This window comes from Leopardus geoffroyi, chromosome B3 (assembly GCF_018350155.1).
Source record: "Leopardus geoffroyi isolate Oge1 chromosome B3, O.geoffroyi_Oge1_pat1.0, whole genome shotgun sequence".
Taxonomy (NCBI): Eukaryota; Metazoa; Chordata; class Mammalia; order Carnivora; family Felidae; genus Leopardus; species Leopardus geoffroyi.
This window is the reverse complement of record NC_059337.1, coordinates 56,271,123-56,290,466: the sequence shown is the minus strand read 5'-3', so window position 1 is coordinate 56,290,466 and position 19,344 is coordinate 56,271,123. Positions and strand designations below refer to the sequence as shown.

General features: G+C 42.2%; 1 protein-coding gene across 13 annotated transcripts in view; it reads left to right on the top strand.

The window, feature by feature from the left end:
* Positions 1 to 19,344, top strand: part of SEMA6D (semaphorin 6D) — a 576,018-nt gene that overhangs the window by 543,077 nt on the left and 13,597 nt on the right. For 12 of the 13 annotated variants that reach the window (XM_045449833.1, XM_045449832.1, XM_045449843.1 and 9 more), the window contains 2 exons: positions 18,225 to 18,387; positions 18,810 to 18,921. In XM_045449833.1, coding sequence (XP_045305789.1) covers positions 18,279 to 18,387; positions 18,810 to 18,921 — 221 coding nt within the window. In that variant the 5' untranslated portion in view covers positions 18,225 to 18,278. Of the gene's footprint in view, positions 1 to 15,564; positions 15,795 to 18,224; positions 18,388 to 18,809; positions 18,922 to 19,344 lie in introns of those variants that run through there. The other variant, XM_045449835.1, reaches the window with a different exon arrangement.

Genomic DNA, 19,344 nt, shown 5'->3' with positions numbered 1-19,344 from the left:
TCTTAGCAAATTACAAATGCCCCTTCTCTCCTCTCCTGTCCATTTCTTCTGCCGTACCTTTTCCTGGTGTAGTGATTAAGACCACAGACATTGGAGTCAAACTGACTTAAGCCCTGCTATTTAGTTTTGGGACTGAAGGCCGACTGCCTCTTTATTTCCTCATCTGCAAATTTGGAGAAATAGCACCAGCATCCTAGGGGGCACTGAGCACAATGTCTCTTGCCTCCTTAGCATTCATCCATGGCTTGTCATGATCATTACGGCCTCCACTTCTCCAGCCTCCGGCTTGTGCAGATTACACAGGACCCCAGGCATGTCACCTGTAAACCGAAGGAGTATGTTATCGATGGTCACCTTTGCTCTCTTAGTGGGGCGGGCGTGGGCAATATCTCATGTACTGGCATACGAGCTTATTTCCACTAAGAAGTCCTACATCCTGCTTCCAGGAACTCACAGTCTAATCAGAAAGGGAGCAAGAAGGTGGCCAGTGCTACCCACCATGGCAAATCCATAGTTGAAATGGATGGGGTGTTGTGAAAGGAGACTAGAGAGAGATGGAAAGCGGCCCGAACCGGTGATGGGCCCTAAGGGATGATTAGGAACTTGCCAGTCAGAGCATCCTCACTCGGAAGGCATTCTAGGTCCAGAGAAAAGCAGGAGCAAAGGGCAGGAGGCCCCGCAGGCCGGCCACTCGAGGAGCAGCTGCATCTGTGGAATGAGGAATGTTCATATTGATTTGAGCCAAAGCGTAAGCGATGTCAGTATACCGTGCTGATGCAGACTGCAACTAAATAAAGCACCGATAATAATACTACTTCTTCACACTTGTATAGCACCTTTACAGTCTACAAAGTATTTTTACTTCCATTTTCTCACTTGTCCCTTTAAAAAATTGTGGCGAGGCACTCAGCAGCAATGCTCCCTAATCTCATCTCAGAAGAGGTGACAGAGCTGGCCTGGGAGCGTGGGAGGGCACAGAAGCCCACACTGCTGGGGCCCCTTCTGTCCAGCCTTCAGGTGCTCCACAGCGCCCTTGTTTCCTCCCCCGCCTTGGGAGGCTGGGGGCTCAGAAAGACACAGGAAGCAGAGAAGGTGGTACAGGCTCTTTTGAGATACAGCTTAGGGCCTGGGAACCTTTGATCAGAATGCCTCTGAAAAGCGGTCTCCCCACCCACATTGGAGTGAGGATTGTGCCTGTGTTAATGGCCTCCTCTTCTTGGGTCCCCACTACCCCGAAGGCTCTCTGGGACCTTCAGCATGTGCAACAGGAAAGAGGCAGCGTTCCCTCTCTCCCCAGCTTGGAAGAGACACAACTTGGGAAGAAACCTACAGGTCCCTCCTGTTTGCTTTCCCTCAGTCCTGGTAGAGTTCTTTGTCTATGCTTTTTATAACCCCTCTTTGTCCCTGTATCCTTTACGTAAAAGACCCTCAAACCTTCCACCTTCCTGGTTTTATAATTATTTTTACCAAGGAGCTGCAAGTCTGTAATAAGGGTAAGTGGTGAAAAGGAAAGTCAGCCACACTTTTCTCTCCAAAAGTAATTAGACTAATTTCCGTCAATCTTTCTTCTGTAATGTTCAGCCTGTTTGCATGTGGTAAGCAACACTGTGTGTGTGTGTGTGTGTGTGTGTGTGTGTGTGTGTGTGTACCTTCCCAGGGTGCTTCCACTTCCTATATGGCTGGGATGGAATTTGGAGCCCCAGGTCCAAGGCTCAGGTCATTGTAGAAAATGGGCCAGATAATATTACTGGAGCATTGTAACTCCTGTGTATTTATCTCTGCAATTGCAGCAATCACAACATCAGCAGGAGCCTGTGTCTTACTGTGGTCACATTCAGCAGCTATGAGCATGAGTGCCTTCCACACACACGGCCGCATAATTTCATGCCGGTGTGTGTTCATTACTGGTGCATATGGGTGACCATTGCTACCGGCTCATCATTAGTGGGAAAAGTGCTCTTTGGAGATTTTTAAACTTTTTTTTTTTTTTTTGATAAGGTACAGGGTTGCACACAACAATTCATTCAACAAACAACTATTAAAAACCTGTATCCCAACCACTTTTTAGGAATTTATTTATGGATATAAGAGACAGTCCCTGAACTCAAGATGCTTACAGTGTGGGGCTGGGGAAAAGAAAGGAAGCTGAGAAAATGAGGAAGCCTAACATTGTGTGGTATGTGTTCTAACAAAGGCGAGCTCAGATTTTGGTGGCAGAAGGCAGGAAAGGGAAAATCTTGGTGGAAAGTGACTTCTGATTAGGAGTTGATGAGGAAAAGATAGGAAAGACATTCCAAGTGGCAGGCACAGCACATGCAAAGGCAGCGAGGCAGGGGAAGCAGGCTCATTTTGGAATTGGGTGACTCCATACACCCAGAAGGTGCATGGCTAAGAGAGGCATCATCCAAATGCTGCCCGCTGCTCCCTCTTAGGCCTCGAATTTGTAAGGTCACTGCTGAATGTCGCTGTGGAACCTAGTTTTTGTGTTTGTCTATGCAATTCCATTTTGAGCCTCTCTGAGATTAGCCACTGAGGTGATAGAAAGAGCAACAGACCCGGAGACAGATGATCCAGAAGCCTCTTTTTAACAGCCTAACTTCAAGCAGTTCTTTAACTTCTCATCTGTGTGGTGGAAATTCATGCACTAACTCGGTAAACATTCTGTGAGTAGGTATCTGGTACCAGATACCATGGTGGTTATAAAGATAAAAGCCAAGAACAGAACAGACGTAACTTGTGTCCTCATGAAGCTGACATGAAATTCAGTGGAGGTAATCATTTCTGTCCTAAGCCTTTAAGGACCAAAATAGACAAGGCATTTTTGTTTTAAAAGCATAAAACACAATAAAAAGGATGAATATCCCTGAGACCTGGGGGCTGTTCTCACACACAGAAGTTAATGAAATACCTTTGTCAGCTATGAAGTACATGTGGGGACACAGAGAGTTGAAGAGACCTAGGGCTTCTGGGTGTATGTGAGCTAAGCTTCCCACAAGTATATCATGAAATTTAAAGACATTGGAAGTGATCTGTTGACCTGTGGGAGGGCTTGCACGACCTGATCCCCAGATCCAAAGAAGCTAGAGACAGCACTTAAAGCTAGTATTTCTCAAAGCCACGTGACAGTGAGGGAAAAAATTTACCCTCTGCCGTTGCATCTGGTACACCATCAGAATGCCCCATCCCCATTCATACATGCCAGTGGAGACTCATTCCATGTTCAGCCCATCAGTTTGTACTGCGAAGCCTGTGGTTTGGCGTTACACGTCAGAGGCAGTGATCACAGCGCTCCCCAGTCCCCGGGATTCAGAGGGAGTACTTGCACTTTGTATCCTAGGCAACATCAGTGCTATAGGAAAAATTCAGAAGTGTGAATTGGGAATCATTTTGCTTTTGGTAAAGAGCCTTTCTCAAACCAGGCACATAAGATCAGAATCATAAAAGCTAATGACTTGGAGGGGTCCTTAGAGACTTTGGACATTCTAGCCCAACCCTCTCATCATCATATAGGTGAGGAAACTGAAGCCAGAGAATGTACGTTAGCTTTCTTGTGGCCTCTCAGCTAGCTCAAGCTGAATCAAAGGTAGAATCCAGGGATGCCTGGGTGGCTCAATCAGTTAAGCATCCGACTTCAGCTCAGGTCATGACCTCCTGGTGAGTTCGAGCCCCGTGTTGAGCTCTGTGCTAACAGCTCAGAGCCTGGAGTCTGCTTCAGATTCTGTGTCTCCCTCTCTCTCTGCCCCTCCCCTGCTCATGCTCTGTCTCTCTCTGTGTCTCAATAATAAATAAACATTAAAAAAATTTTTTTAAAGGTAGAATCCAGATTTCCTAACTCCCTATTATCTCCAGGTGTATTTGATGTCTGGGGTAAGATTAGTACCCACCCCCCCACCCCACCCCGCCACCGAGGTGATTCATAAGGTGAGGCCAGAATAGATGTAGATAGGGGTAATATAACGTTTGAAGCATAATTATCTCCAGCACTAGCACTGGAAGCACACAACCCTTTCTCAAGGCTGTGCCTTCAGCCTTGCGCCATCTTCCTGGTACTCGCCCAATCACATAACACGTGCTGGGAATTCTGTATGCTGCTTTAATAACTCATTCCATCCTCAGACCAACTCTGTGAGAAAGCTGCTAGCATTATTCCTGGTTTACAGGGAAGTGAGGTACAGAGTAGTTAACCACTTGCTCCAGAGCAAACAGCTAATTAAGTGGCAAAGCTGGGACTCCTACCTAGATATTGTGGCTCCAGAGTCCATGTTCCCAACCCCCATACTTTAGTCAGGCCCCACCCTTCATAGAAGGAAGGGCCCAGCTTTTCTCATACCCTCTGGGTGCTGAGTTGAGTTAGTTAAAAATCAGGAATCGGCATCAATTTACCTAAACTCCCATTTTGTCTCTGTGGCCCCGGATGTTTCAAAAATCCACAGGTAAACTAACCCAGGCCTAGGCTGGGCCTCACAGAGGTTGTGTCGCTCATAAAATACACTTGGGCCATTATTCTCACTCTTGATTACAGCCTCTCTTTCAGTCTAGGACTTTTGGGCTAACATAAGTCACCAGGGATCTCGTTTCTATCAGTAGGGACAAAACACTTTTTTAGCAAATGTTCATTTTTGAGAGAGAAAGAGAGGGAGTGGGGGTGATGGGCAGAGAGAAGGGGACAGAGGATCAGAAGCAGGCTCTGCGTTGACAGCAGAGAGCCCGATGTGGGGCTCGAACCCATCAACTGCAAGATCATGACCTGAGCCGAAGTTAGACGCTCAACCAGCTGAGCCACCCAGGCTCCCTGGGACAAAATAGTTTTCTTTTAAAAAATTATTTTGAGGGGCAACAGGGTTGGTCAGTTGGTTAAGCATCTGATTTTGGCTCAGGTCGTGATCTCACAGTTTGTGAGTTTGAGACCCGCGTCGGGCTCTGTGCTGACAGCTCAGAGCCTGGAGCCTGCTTCGGATTCTGTGTCTCCCTCTCTCTCTGCCCCTCCCCTGCTCATACTCACTCTCTCTCTCTATCAAAAATAAATAAACAGTTAAAAAAATCTTTAAAAAATTATTTTGAGGGGCACCTGGATGACTCAGTCCATTTAGCATCCAGCTTCAGCTGAGGTCATGATCTTGCGGTTTGTGAGTTTGAGAGCACTGTGTCAGGTTCTGTGTTGACAGCTCAGAGCCTGAAGTCTGCTTTGGATTCTGTGTCTTCCTCTATGCCCCTCCCCTGCTTGTGCTCTCTCTTCTCTCTCTCTCTTTCTCAAAAATAAACATTTAAAAAATTTTAATAAATAAATAATTATTTCAAAATAATTATGACCTCACAGGGAGTTGCAACAATAGTACAAAGGCCACGTACTCTTGACGCAGGAAGGGCATTTTTAAAAACAAAGTGGAACTGAATTTTCTAATGGAATGTGGGTAACAGTAATGCTTTAGGTCCTTTGAAACCATTAATAATCGTTCTCCACATTTGCCATGGACAAGCAACCATTACTGTTGGCTTACTCAAATGCAGAAGGCAGATAAAAGCCATGTTTTTGGCAGCTGAAAATCACAGGATTTGAACCAGGAATTTTTGACTTTTAAAATTTTAAGAAAGGCTGCTTCTCTTACTCTGGATTGTTAGAGTTTAACCCTTCTCTAAACCCTCAGACACTGTTTTAAATCATGACATCATCTGGAAATCTCTGGTGAGGTGGTTTGCAGAATATAAAACGTGAAGACACGAGCTCTTTAATGCAGAACAATTGCTATTGTTGTTGGCAGTGGCTGTAAGCATAGATCACTGGACTCTTGTGACATCTAGGTTCTGCACTGGCTTCACCACTCTTGGAGTAGAAGTTCCTTCATTTATCTGCTTCTTCTCTCCCAGGAATAGTAGCAGCAGCTCATCCCTAGTCTTTCCTTGCCTCAGTGTTGTTCATGTTCTTTGAAAAGCTGAAAAGACACCATGGAGGATATTGAAAGCGGCATCGGAAAGTCAGTAGTGGTGGCGGCATCAGAGAGTCAGTAGAATCAGAACAAACGTGCTCTACTTCTGTCATCCTAGCCCAGAGGGCAGAAGCAGGCATGGACCCAGGCCTTTTTATCCTGAACAGAATGTCACGCGCAGGCCATATGGCAGCCCCAGCAGGTCATCTGGTAGAATAAGCCAATGTTCCAAAGACAGGCTGAGTCCTTTGGCATCTCAGTCATCCCTTGGAACCCTGAGCTCTTCCTTTGTCTAGAATGGTTCCTCTCCTGGAGGCCCCGGGGAAGCAGCCGGGATTGGCCAGAGCTCCCTGTGTGGAGGAGATAACAAAAGAAAAGGCTTTTAATTTCTCTTGTCACCAAGTTAGCCTCGAAAGCCCCGCGGTCCTCCCTGAAAAGAGAGCACACTGTTGTGTGAGTATCTGCCACAGCAATCTTCTGCTATCTAATTTGGTTTTTTTTGTCAATCATAGAAGGTTCCTATGTTTTGTATTTTCACAAAGCTAGTCCTCATCTTGATCTCTTAAGAAGCTGATGTGTTTGTCATCTGCCTGGATGGCGGGTTCTCTCTGCTTAGATGTGGGGCTCGTCCTCTCATTAGTTTCTTGTGTTACTTTCTCATTAAATGAAGATCGTTTCTAGGACAATTTTGTTTTCAAATGTTACCCAATCTGAGTTAGGGCCGACCGGCAGAACTTCTAGACAAGTTGTCACTAGAATTACATTCCCCGGAGCCATGGCTCTAATCAGAGGTCCAATTCTGAGATCCCTGTTTCTGATTTGCTCAGAATTTGGCAAAGACAGGTTAGATCCTGTTTTATGTACCTTCCTGCTCAATTCCTTTTAAGTTCAATTCCTTTTTGAATTATTAATATTTGACCAGAAGCATTACTGATGGAGATATTGGTATGCTTTGCTTAAAAAAAAAAAATTCAGACTTAAACTGAAAACCTTACATAAAAAGCTGCTTTAATTTTCAGAAAACTTTTTAAAATACCCAGCTTTCCTCATGCATGTAAAATGAAATTAAAATAAACAAAATTGACCCAACTTTGGGGAAAGCATCAATTATAAGAGCAAGGCATTAACAACACAACAGGCTTCCGCACCCTACAGCATGCCCCTGCCTCCCTTCCATGGCATCTATTCCCACCTTTCCTTTTTCTCCTATTAGAATCTAGCCCAAAGAAAAGATCTTAGGAAGGTATTCGTCCTGATTTCTGGCTTATGCAGTGTGCTTTAGTGCTACTTACTTTATAACTGGACAAAAGGCCATCTGTCAAAGAAAAGAATTTCCCATTGCAGGATCTCAGACGTCAGCCAGCCATTAGGCAGGCTAACTTTTATTTTATTTTTGTTTGTTGGGTAGTGGGGAGCCAAGCAGGCTTCTTTCTCTGCCAGTCCCATATACCCTGTTCTTTCATCTCAGGAGCATCTCTGCTTTCCTTTTCTTTGTTCTGGGGAAGCTTCAAAATGAACAGGAATTCCAGTGGAGGGGTGAGGTGTGGGTGGCAGAAATCGCTTAACTCCTTTGGCCCTTGTTACCCATGGCTCCTGGATCAAAGAGCAATTTGTTAATGATGCCTAAGTGTGAAAAGAGGCATCTGTTGCTGTTTGTAAAGAACCTGTTGGTTTTGCAGCACCTGGAAACTCATGGATTGGGGGCTGATGAGGATTGTGTGCTAGGAGAGCAATTGTAGGCTCAAGACTCTAGGTGTTTGAGGCAATGGTAGAGAGATGTTCATGCGGCACCTGTGCCATAGCAGGGTCCTGTCACATGTACAACCTCTTTTGTATATTTACCTCTTCCTGTATTCATTAAATACTGACTGAAGACCTCCTAGATGCCAGTTCCTGTCCTGATGCTGGGATAGAGGGTGAATAAGATCTGCTCTCTCCCAGAAGCATCCCAACAGAGAAACTGTGAAAACAAGTAATTACTATGAAATGATAAGATCTGTAATACAAGTATTTACGTGGTACTACAGTATGATTAGCCATCATTAGGAGAGCAGTGTGGCCAGAGAAGAGGGATTAGGGGTTGGGGGGAAGAATGGCCAGAAGTAAAGACCAGGGACAGTTTGTGGTGATAAGTAGACAATTTCCAAGATGGGCATTTGAGGGACAAAAGCTGGCAAGAATCAGATTGTGAAGAACCTTGTAAATCTTGGAAATGAACTTGGATTTTATCATAGAGGACTTTAGAAACCATTAAACTGTTTTTAGAAAAGAAAGTAACATGATACTATTTGTGCTTTGGAAAGATCATTCTAGTGGCTTTTTGGAGAATGAACTTAAGTCTAGGAGAGCAAAAACTGGTTAAGAGTGCATTCTAGAACAAGGAAGAGAAAAATCAATAGGGTGTGCTAACAGATTGGAGAGGATGAAAGGGAGAAATCTAGGATGACTCTCAAATTTAAGGCTTAAGTGATGGAGTAGGATATTTAAAATATCAATAAGAACAATACTAGTAGTTGTAATTATTGAATCCTTATCATGTACAAAAGGTTTAGTTATATGTGTTGCATAGATTATTTCATTGAGACACTGTAATGATGTAAGTGCTACAATTATCCTCATTTTTGGTGAGAAAACTTGGGACTTTAAATGATGAAATAATATATCCAAGGTCACATGTTTGGAAGTTATAGTACATGAATTTGAACCCTGGCACTTTGAGCTGAGACCATGTGCTCTATAAGGTATTTAGCAGGAGGACAAGTCAGGGCAACATATATGAAGTTCAGGCTTGCCCCTTCTGAATTTAAATTGCTTATATCTTACTGAGGTCAAAATATCTGGCAAAGAATTGAACAGCTGGCTCTATAACTGAGGAATGTGGTTTGTGCTGGACATGTGAATTTGGGATTCATCAGTTAATTGGTGGTAGTGAAAAAGGTGGGTGTAAGGTGAGTGAATCTCCAAAGAGCCAAGTGGAACCGTGAAGAATCCCATCTACGAGTGAGTGTGTTGGGATGAGTTGGGGAAGTTTGCTGAATAGGAGTAGCTAGATAGATAAGGAAAAAACTATGAAGGCCAGAGGTAGACATTCAAGAACTGAGGAGAGGTCAACATGATTAAATACCTTGCGGAGATGAAAGAAGGTTTAGAATGAGGGTTGAGTTGGGTTTGCCAATTAGGTGGTTGATGGGCAAGAGTTGAAGTTAAACTGAAGTGGGTTAAAAATTTAATAAAAAGTGGAGACAAATGGGCTCAGACATCTCTTCAAAGAAACTTGGTGGAGGAGGTGAAAGACAGGGAGATAACAGAAACCGCCTCAGGATCAGGGAAAATTCTGTTTGTCTGTGATGGGAGTCACTTGGGATGCTCACACACTGAGGAGAAAGAACCTGTGGGGCAGTGGGGATTACCCCAGGACATTTATCTGAGTAGGCAGGGAAAGCAATAATCTCTCCTCCAGCCTTCAGGAGATCATGACTCTTAAGAGAAAGAAGTGTTCCTACATTTCCAACTCCCCGCCCCCTTCCTTTTTATTATATGAAGAAACCTAAGCCAGAGATGTGAAATGACTTGGCGATCACACAGCAAGTCTGTGATCCCAAATCTCCTGGTTCCCGGTGCTTTCCCTCTCCTTCCAGTGTCAGTGGGAGAAGAATCCCCGACAGGTTCTTTGTTCCAAGTCCCCAGTTCCCCACGGGGACTCTTCCCTGCTCCTTGAAGATGCATGTCCTTCCAGATTCTAATCTGTCAGCAGGAACTCAGCTGTGTGGAGGGTGAGTCAGAGAGCTGATTTGTCATTTCCTCAACATGCCATGGGGCAGTGTTTTAAATGGTTGATTATAAAGTGACATTAACATCACAGCTCTTGAAGCCTTTTCCTCTCACCTGGGCACCCAAGTTCCCAGAAGACGGAAAGGTCTCAGACTCAAGGGCCTTTCAGCCACCTCTTCCTGGCCCAGAGTAAGAGAGGGTATATTTGTACATATATGGCACCTGGTCCCCAAGCTTGTGTGCAAGAGAGGATTGGGTGGAGGTCAGTGGGGTAGCAGTAGAGATTCCTTAAACAAGAGACTCCAAGAGACTCCATCAGTCCAGAGTCACTTGGTGAGCCTCGATTCAGGGAGCTCCTTAGAAGGTCCCAGAATACCTACCTCAACTCTGCTTAAGCGTCTTCTGGACTAATAGTGGTTCATCATCTCTTCCTCTCACTTTCTTATATTTAACAGGCTATGCTGTCAGCCTGGTTGTCATATAATTCTGACTAAACATTTACTAAAACCTACAGCCCTAACCAGAACATACTGCATAGAATCCAGACAAGTGAATGCTGTATAAACATAAGCCTTTTGTAATTGACCTTCAGTTACAACCCTGTCTTGGCCATCCAAAGAATGGCAACTAATTTGCTTCTCTTTGCTCTTTTTCAGTCAACCGAAACCCATTGCTACCTTTCCATTCTGTCCTGGGGGTGGGGGGCTGTTAGGCAGTAGACCTATAACTCCTATAACTCCAGGAGCTGGCTATCATTCTCAGTGTGAACAGTGCCCCCTAGAATTTCATGTGCTATAGAATGAATGCTGTCCCTGGTGCTGCAGCTCTGGTTCTACCCCCATTCTTTCATTTAGTTCACAGAATATTCAACTAAAAGAAATAGTGCTATTTGGGAGTCGAACCTAGGGTTCCGTGGGTCTGCTGCTCTTTGTTATACCTGTTTGTTTTTTTTAACAGTATTAAATACATTTAGATTAGATGGGAGTCCAAAATTCTGATCTTGCCCTGAGAGATTCAGCAGGGCTCGTAGCGATTCAGGACACCTGATTAGTTATTTTGTTTCTCCCTTCATTCACCTTTCATTCACAATTGTCTCAAGTATAGACAACTGTGACACATGCTTATCCCCTGACACTGAGAAGAATACCCTCTAGACTCTAAAAACTTAGTAAGACTTAACTAAGGCAAAGATGAGAGACAAGAAGGGCCATCCAGAGTGAAAGTAGGAACAAAGTACTTGATGGAAGTAGGTGGAATGATACATTGCAGGGCCAGACACAGGGCCAGAGTGGTAGAACACAAGTAAAGAAGGATATAGGCTCAAATTAGACTGGAGAAGGAGACAGGACTCAGAACACGGAAAGTCTTACAGCCCCATTACACAGATCAGGGCCTTCTAAGAGTAAGAGAAAGTTACTGGAGGACTGTGAAATAATAGTATCAGATTTATATTCTGAAAAGATAATGCTTGTTTCATCTAGAAATACATGAGAGACAAACGAAGGGCAGACCGAATAGGCAAGAGGTCAGAAGAATGTGATATAAGGGAAGTTGGTGTTTTAAAAAACTGTGAACATTCAACTGTGTCTAAAGCTACTGAGCAATCCTAGGAGACAGGACTGGAAGCATCCATTGCATTTAGCTACCTGGAGGTCATCCTGTCTTTACTGAAAGGCGTTATTGAGAGAGGAGCTAGAATAGAGGAAGTAGAAGAATGAGTGGGAGGTGAGGAAATGACAACAGTGAGAATACAAAACTTTTTTAAGTGCCCGTGAATGGAAAGAAAAAGGAAGGTGGGGGCTAGAGAAGAATCTGGGGTCACAGGAGCTTTTTTACCATTCTTTTTTTGAGATGAGAGAAGCTTAGACAGATTAAGTGCTGACGGATAGTATTTAATCAATGAAAAGTTAGAGAATATACCAGAGAGAGGAAAATATAATCCATGTTTTTGTCATTTTTTTTTTCTATTCCAGGAAAGACAGAAAAGGTTGGGTTTAAAGCACATGGAGAGGACTTGGGAAGTGAAAGTCTCTGTTAAAACAGGACGGGAGGAAGAAACACTAGATAAGGATGCAGACAGTGAATTTGTTTGGTAATGGGAAGGGGGCAGGAGAGGTAAAGAAGTTCCTATCCCATGGCTTTTACTTTCTGAGTGAGGTAGCTGTGGGGCATCTAGAAAGAGTGTAGTAAAATGAGAAGGAATAGATGAGGGTTTTTAAGACAATAGGAAAAGCTTAAACGTATTCATTTGGGGAGCAGGCATATCTCATAGGGAAATATAGCATCCCCACAGATGATCGTGCTAGATGTAGTGGGGGGCCAAGAATTCTGTGGTGTTACTACCAAATTGCCCCGATGTGTGGTTGTCTTGACTGGTTCCCAGCTGTTCTGGGGCAAGTGCAGAAGGTGAATGATTGACTTCATCCAAGGAAAGAACTTTTCAACAAAGTCTGACAAGGATACAAAGGATGAAGGAGTCTAGAATATAAGCTAAAGTGTTATTGAAATGATTGACTATTGCCTGTTACATCTAAGAAGGATAAGGTGATATGTCCAGATTGCAAAAGGCTGGTGAATTAGAAGAAATTAGATCGGTTGGTAAACTGATGACCCTGGTGAGAAGGAGGAACAGTCACAGTGAAAGTGGTCAGACAAGCAAGCATTAAAGACAAGAGATTGACAGCAGAGCATGCAGTGCTTGACTTTATGAGTTTTGAGGTGAAGAAGCTAAAGCTTTTGACACATGCCAAAGTGGAAGCATAGACTGAGGCTACTAAAATCTTTGAAAAGTCTGTTAGAGAAAGTGACTAGGTAGTTCCCAGTTAAAAAGGAGGAGGAGAGGTAGAACCTCAAATAGAAAGTTGTTGGTTTTTTTGTTTTCATTTTTGTTTGTTTGTTTGCAAGAGCATGAAGATCCAAGATCTGGAGAAGTAATTGGGAAAGTGGGAGGAACCAACTCCACTTTCAGATCCTGAGGTATATGCAGCATGATAGTCTGAACACCTCTTCAAGAAGTGGCATCTCCAGAAGATAGCTAGGGTAGAGCTTTAAAATCAGCATGTCTCTGGTGTGTCCCTGGAGTCTTTGGGCTGGGGATAAAGTATGGCTACTTCATTCCTGAATTCTCACTTCCTTTGCACAAATATAAGTTTCAAAGAGACAAGAACTCTAAACCAATTTATTTATCTGGGATTCATGAATTTCAAATTTGGCCACTATGCTATAATCATAAAAAGAACTTGTGTTAACCAACCCTATATGTTATCCTGCTTAAAGAACTCCCTTTCAGTATTCCTTTTAGTTTGGATCTGCTAACAACAAATCTCTTGACTTATATGTGTCTAAGATGTCTTGATTTTGCCTTCATTTTTGAGGAATATTTTCACTGGTAATAGAACTCTAGCCCCCAAATTTATTTTCTTTCAGCACTTTAAAAATGTCATTCTATGGCCTATTGGATTGTATCATTTCTATTGATAAGTCAGCTGTCGGTACTATTCTTGCTTCTTCGAAGGTAAAATGTCTTTCAGCTTCTAACATTGTTTTGGTCTTTGTTTTCAGCATCTTGACTATGATGTGTTTAACTGTGTTTTTCTTTGTATTTAGAAATTCTAGTTTCTTGAATGTGAGACTGACATGTTTTTTTTTTTTTGTCAGTTTTGAAAAAGAATGCAGCCATTATCTGTCAGATATTGCTTTTGTCCACTTCTCTTTCTCTTTTCACTCTCTAACTCTAATGTTAGATGTTTTCATAAGATCCTATGTGCGTCTTACTCCCTAATCTGTATTTCCAACCTTTTTGCTCTCCATGTTTCTATCTGATATTTTCTATTAACCCATCTTCTAGTTCACTAATCTTTTCTTCAGCTACAAGAAATGTGTTGCTAAACACATCTATTAAGATGCTTGATGACTGTGCTTTTGTGTTGTAGAATTTCCATTTAGTTCTTTTTTAATAAAGTCCAGTTCTCTGGTGAAATTCTCTATCTTGTCATCTTTTTTCTTGAACAAAATAAACAATTATTTTTTTTAATTTATGTTTAATAACTATAATATCTGGGTACCTATGAGCCTATTTCTGTTGTTTTCTCTCTTAGTTTTAGTTATTGGAATGTTTAGTAATTGCTGTTAAGCATTTTGTGTAAAAAAATGTACACTCCAGATAACATTATTTTCCTCTAGAGAGGACTCACCTCTTCTTTTATGCAAGGAGCTAGAGTGGTGGGAGATTTTATTATTTTATTGGACCCCAAGTTGGAGTTTTTGTAGTTTGGTCTACCTCATGTTTGCTTCCTCTCCTTAGGAAGGATCTTCCTAAGATGCAGATCTTCAGAGATCCAAAAGAGAGCCTGTTGATATTTATGGGGGCTCCTTCTTGGTCCTCAACTTGATACTGCCCAAAATCTGGCTTTTCTGGATAGCTACACTCTCCTTTTTAGATAGCTTAAGAATGAACAAATTCCATAATATAAAATCAAGTGCCAAGTGTGGATCCAATTTCCTGCCACCCTTCCTTCTCTCAAGGATTCTGCCACTCAAGCCCTTGCTATCTTGACAGCTCTGAACTGCTTTTAAGAGCTTCTCTCATTACATTTAGGCTTTAACCTCAGAAATATGTGGGAAATGCCTATATATAATACCAAAAATATACTTACTCAGTTTCCCCTGTTCTCTGGCTAAAGGGAAAAATCTCTTATCAGCATGTTCTTTACTGTAACCTTACGCATGAGGAAGGTGGCTTGCTCCTCCTCCTTGGAAGCATCTATGTCCACGAAGCAGTACCTTAATCCTCTAGGAGCACCCCTACCATTGTTACGATGGTATACATAAATGGTTTGTGAACAGTTGTACAAGATAAAAGAGAAAGCATTTCTTTCTCCTTCTAGGGCCATTTTTGCCCAATAATATATAACAATAATAGTCATAATGATACCTGTGAAAATCTACTAGAGGTTTACTATGGGCCAGGTTCTATGTTAGGTGTTTTATATAGATTGTCTCATTTCATCCTCAGAAGAGCCTATGAGGTAGTAATGGCAATTTTCCTAATTTGCACTTAAGGAAACTGAGGCTTAAAGAGGTGAAGTCAACCTAAACAAGGTCCCAGAGCCAGGAAGTAAATGGCACAAGCAAGTGTGAACTCAGACTTTTCAAACCCCAAGGTCTATATTCTTTTCCAGCATTTTGCCCTGCCTCTTAACTTGTCCTCCTTCAGCAAAACTAGTCTCATGATTTTCCTGGGCCCTGCAATTCTGAGATACTTCCTTAAATAAGGTAAAAGCCAGATATTCTGAGGGGTTTGCATGCAAGAAGTTCTCTTTGGTTCATTTCTTTCAGGTATTTGGTTATTTCTATATCCGTGCCTCCCCCATTTAGTCTTACTCTGATGTATATTTTACATTAAATACTTCCATTTATAATTTCTATGGCGAATCTGAAAGTATTTTTTTTTTAAATAAAGCTTTATGCAGGGACAGGAAGCAATTAGTGGTGGGGCTTTATTTTTAGAGGATGAGATGGGTGGGGGTGGGGTATGGGGAGAAATTGCTTTCTGCAGTGTCAGATGAATGAGTTATAGGAAATGATAGCTCAGCCGGCAACTTAGTGCTTGCCAGTGAGTCAGCAGTGATTTCATCCTCAGCCTCAATGCCGGAATCACAGATGTGAGAGACACCCTTCCTGGTGAGGGCCCCTCCCTGTCCTGAGGTCTGGGACATCAAGGCTCTGCCCACATGATGTGAACTTACCTGTCATGGTGGAAAAAGATTCACGGAACTATCTGCCTCTTGTTTTCACACAAATATTTCTAAGTGTCCTTAGAATGGATGGGTGTTCCTGATCTTTACCCCTGTTACCCAGCAGAAACACCCAGTGACCTTCCATCCAGAGGATGAAGTTTGGGATGGGTATCATAGCAGAATTTTCTTCTTATGGCGACATTTCATATTTTTTACTACTTCAGCTTTCCAGGGCCTGTATAAATGGCAAAACATGGAAGCATGGTGGAAAAGTGAGACAGGAAGACGCTGCTTCAGAAAAACTGGTACATTAAAAGAGGTCACCTTGTCATGATTGGAAATATGTGCATGTGGCAAGAAGGTAGAACCAAATCATTTCGTTTGTTGCATTAGGATGGTAGGATTGAGTGATTGTTTGTTACCTTCTTTTCTAGGTTCAATAAATAGGTTCAAGTTGTACAAAATTATTCTAAGCATAATATTTTTGTATTTTAAAGAAATCCTTTAAGAAAATAAATGGCCAAATAGCTTTAATATTTTAGGACATCTTTTTCCCAGACTCTGCCCAGATTCTTAAGGTCAAGGTCATGTGATGATGTCCCCTAGGCAATGGGTGAGGAGGACTGACTGTGCTCAGAATTTTAATGAGGGAGACAGTTAGTTCCTTTTCACCAAGTGGATGAGGTGGTATTATCCACACGTTGCAAATAAAGACACGAATGCTCAAAGAGACTGAAGAAGCTTCCCCCGGTCAAACAGCTCATAGTGGTGGATGTCCATCCAAGCCCAAGTCCGAGTTTGCCAACGTTCACACTCTTTCGCCTTGAGTACAAAACGATGCTGCCACAGATCCCACTCCACCATGGTTTTTGCAGGGCATTTTCAGTGTGTTGACTTACTGCTGGATTCATCCTCCATTAGGAAAAAATGTATTGCAACATTGTTCTCTCTTTTTGCAAAACTAGAATTCTAAAACTCACATATTACTTGCCTTCTACTTTAGTTAAAAAGACCAACACTGAGAGTATTGCATAGCTTACATGCCTGTACATCTGTGTGTTTGACATTAAGATGATAGAAGAGGCATAGTAAGTACCCAGCTGAGTGGTTGGACTCACCCATAATTTGAAGTGATCTCCTAAAGTTAGGAAATGAGGGAAATGAGACTGTGACAAAGCTAAATGTTATAACATTCAGTACAGTAGCTGTGACAAGTATGGCTAAGGAAGGGGTAGTATTGTTGTAGAATAGAGCATTTATGGTCTCAAAAAAAAAAAAACCATCCCATTGCCCCAACAGAGCTCTAATTTACTTTTTAAATAAATTAGTACCAGCTAAAGATTTTTTTTTTAATTTTTGACACTTAATATTATACAGTTAATGCTATGAACTTTGTTGAGATACTGACATACAATATACTGCACATATGTAAATGTGCAGTTAAAATGTAACATATGCAGGGCACATGGGAGGCTCAGTTGGTTAAGCATCAGACTAGCTCAGGTCATGATCTTGCCGTTCATGGGTTCGAGCCCTGCGTCAGACTCTGTGCTGACAGCTCAGAGCCTGGAGCCTGCTTCAGATTCTGTGTCTCCCTCTCTTTCTGTCCCTCCCCACTCACACCCTGTCTCTCTCTCTCTCTCTCTGTCTCTGTCTCTCTCTCTCAAAAATAAATAAACATTAAAAAAAATAATAAAATAAAATGTAACTTATGCATACACTTGTGAAACATCACTTTAACAAAGATAATGAATGTGTTCATTACCCCCAAAATATTTTTTGCAATGCTGTTTTTTGAAGAGAAAAAAAAAAGTCAGTTAACTTCATCGTGTAATTTGATGAAAAGAGCCCGGATGGGGACACAGGTGATGTGAGTCTATACCCCGATCATGTTCTAAATAGCTCCCTGAAATTCAGCGAGTCCCTTAATTTTTCCAGCCCTTGGTTTTCTCATCTGAAAAATGAGGGGGTTGGACTAGATGGTCCCTAAGGCCCCCTACGGTTCTAAAGTTCAATAAAGCTAAGAGGATAGGCATACTTAGGGTATTGGTTTGTGTCCAAATGGTTTTATGTAAAGAGGTAGACATCCCCAGTGGTCTGGTGTCAGCTGTGACTCCTCAGTGCTGTCCTGCTTAATTGATAGATCGTGAAATCATTTCATTTCTTTAATTCTCTTTCACCCAGATTCAATGTCATTCGTGTCATTGCCTCCATATTGGTCTTAGTAAGCTAAGGGAACTGTTCAACTTTAGGATTTAGGGCGAAGGCTTGAGTAATGCTGGGAATCTGGCAATGCCTTTAGCAAAGGTCTGATGAGAGGTGACAGGACCGTCAGCTCCCTGGAAATTTGTGAGGCAGCTTGGGCATTTTCTGGTGGGGGGTGGGGTGGGGTCAGAGACAAGCTGTACTGGTTGTATTTCAGGCTGGGGGAAGGGAAGCAGATTGGAGTTTAATTAAAATTCTAATCCCAACTTAGCCCATCTTCTTGCCAAGTCAGCAGCCAGCGTTTCTGTTTGTGGTTCTGGTGATCTTGCTGCGATGACCTACGTAGTTACCTCAAAAAACTCTTGCAAATGTGCCTAAACCTTCAATATGCTCACCAGATGCTCTAATCAGACCTGGCATGGTGCCATCTTTTGCCTGTATTTTCAGAGATACCTCACCCAGCCCTGCCAGGATTCCTGGCTGGAGGAGGGCCCTGGAGAGAGCTGGTGGTGCAAATGGAGCTGATTACAAATGAGGACGTTTCATTACACCATAGAGATCTTTCCAAATTGTTTCTGGTTTCCAGGTAGCTAAGTGGGACTTTTGAGGAGGGGCTGCTCTGACTTCACCTTGGCCCACCATGAGGTGCTTCTTGCTCTGTGCCTACATGCTGCTCCTGATGATTTCCCAGCTGAGGGCAGTCAGCTTTCCCGAAGATGATGAACCCCTTAATACAGTAGACTATCACTGTAAGTAACCTTAAGAACATTCCCCTTTTCTGAGAAGGGAGCTTTTTTGGTTTTGATTTTCTAGGTGTATTTGTTTTTAGAAAGAGAGGGGTTTTTTTTTTTTTTTTTTTTTTTTTTTTTTATGTCTAATCAATGTTTTGCATATTAATTTATCCATAATCATTTCTTAGTGTTTAGAGAAAGTGGGACAGCTTTGTTGGCTGCTTTTCTAAAGCAACCCATGTATAGGTTATATATTTCCAGTTAAAAGAAAAAGACCATTTGCTCACACTCCCTGTCTTTTATTCATTTATATTCAAGACCTTAAGAGAGGAATTTAGTTAAAACCCTTCTACAACTAGTATATACAGCTAATCAATGCTGTATATTGATTCTTCAGCTCCATAATCCTGACTGATGGTTTAGCCCATTTTTACTTGCAGATTCAAGGCAATATCCGGTTTTTAGAGGACGCCCTTCGGGCAATGAATCCCAGCACAGGCTGGACTTTCAGCTGATGTTGAAAATTCGAGACACACTTTATATTGCTGGCAGGTAATTTTCCTCTGGTTGGTTTATTAGATTAAAATTCTTTTCTCTTGTGGTGCTTGCATTAATGTGTCTAGTTCATGAAAAACTAATATGTGATTGTGATCAAAAATTGCAAGTAGCCAAAAATATTCACTGAGAAGAGGCAGTGTTGTGTACCAGGAACAAAATACAGAGCTAAAGCCTTCAGCGGTGCTATTTTATTACTGCCATCAAGAAATCATACACCATTCTTTATTCCTAAAGCAGCAGGGAAAAAAATCTTTCTTTATTCTTTTTTAACTTGGAATTATTCAAGCAAATATTAGAAGTATGTCTATGCTAATACCAAGTAGCAGCTTGACCCATGCCTGAAGAGAAGAGCGTTCTTTGCTCTCTAACCACAGCAATATATAAAAGCATCTCACTAATGAAAAAATACTCTTTGTT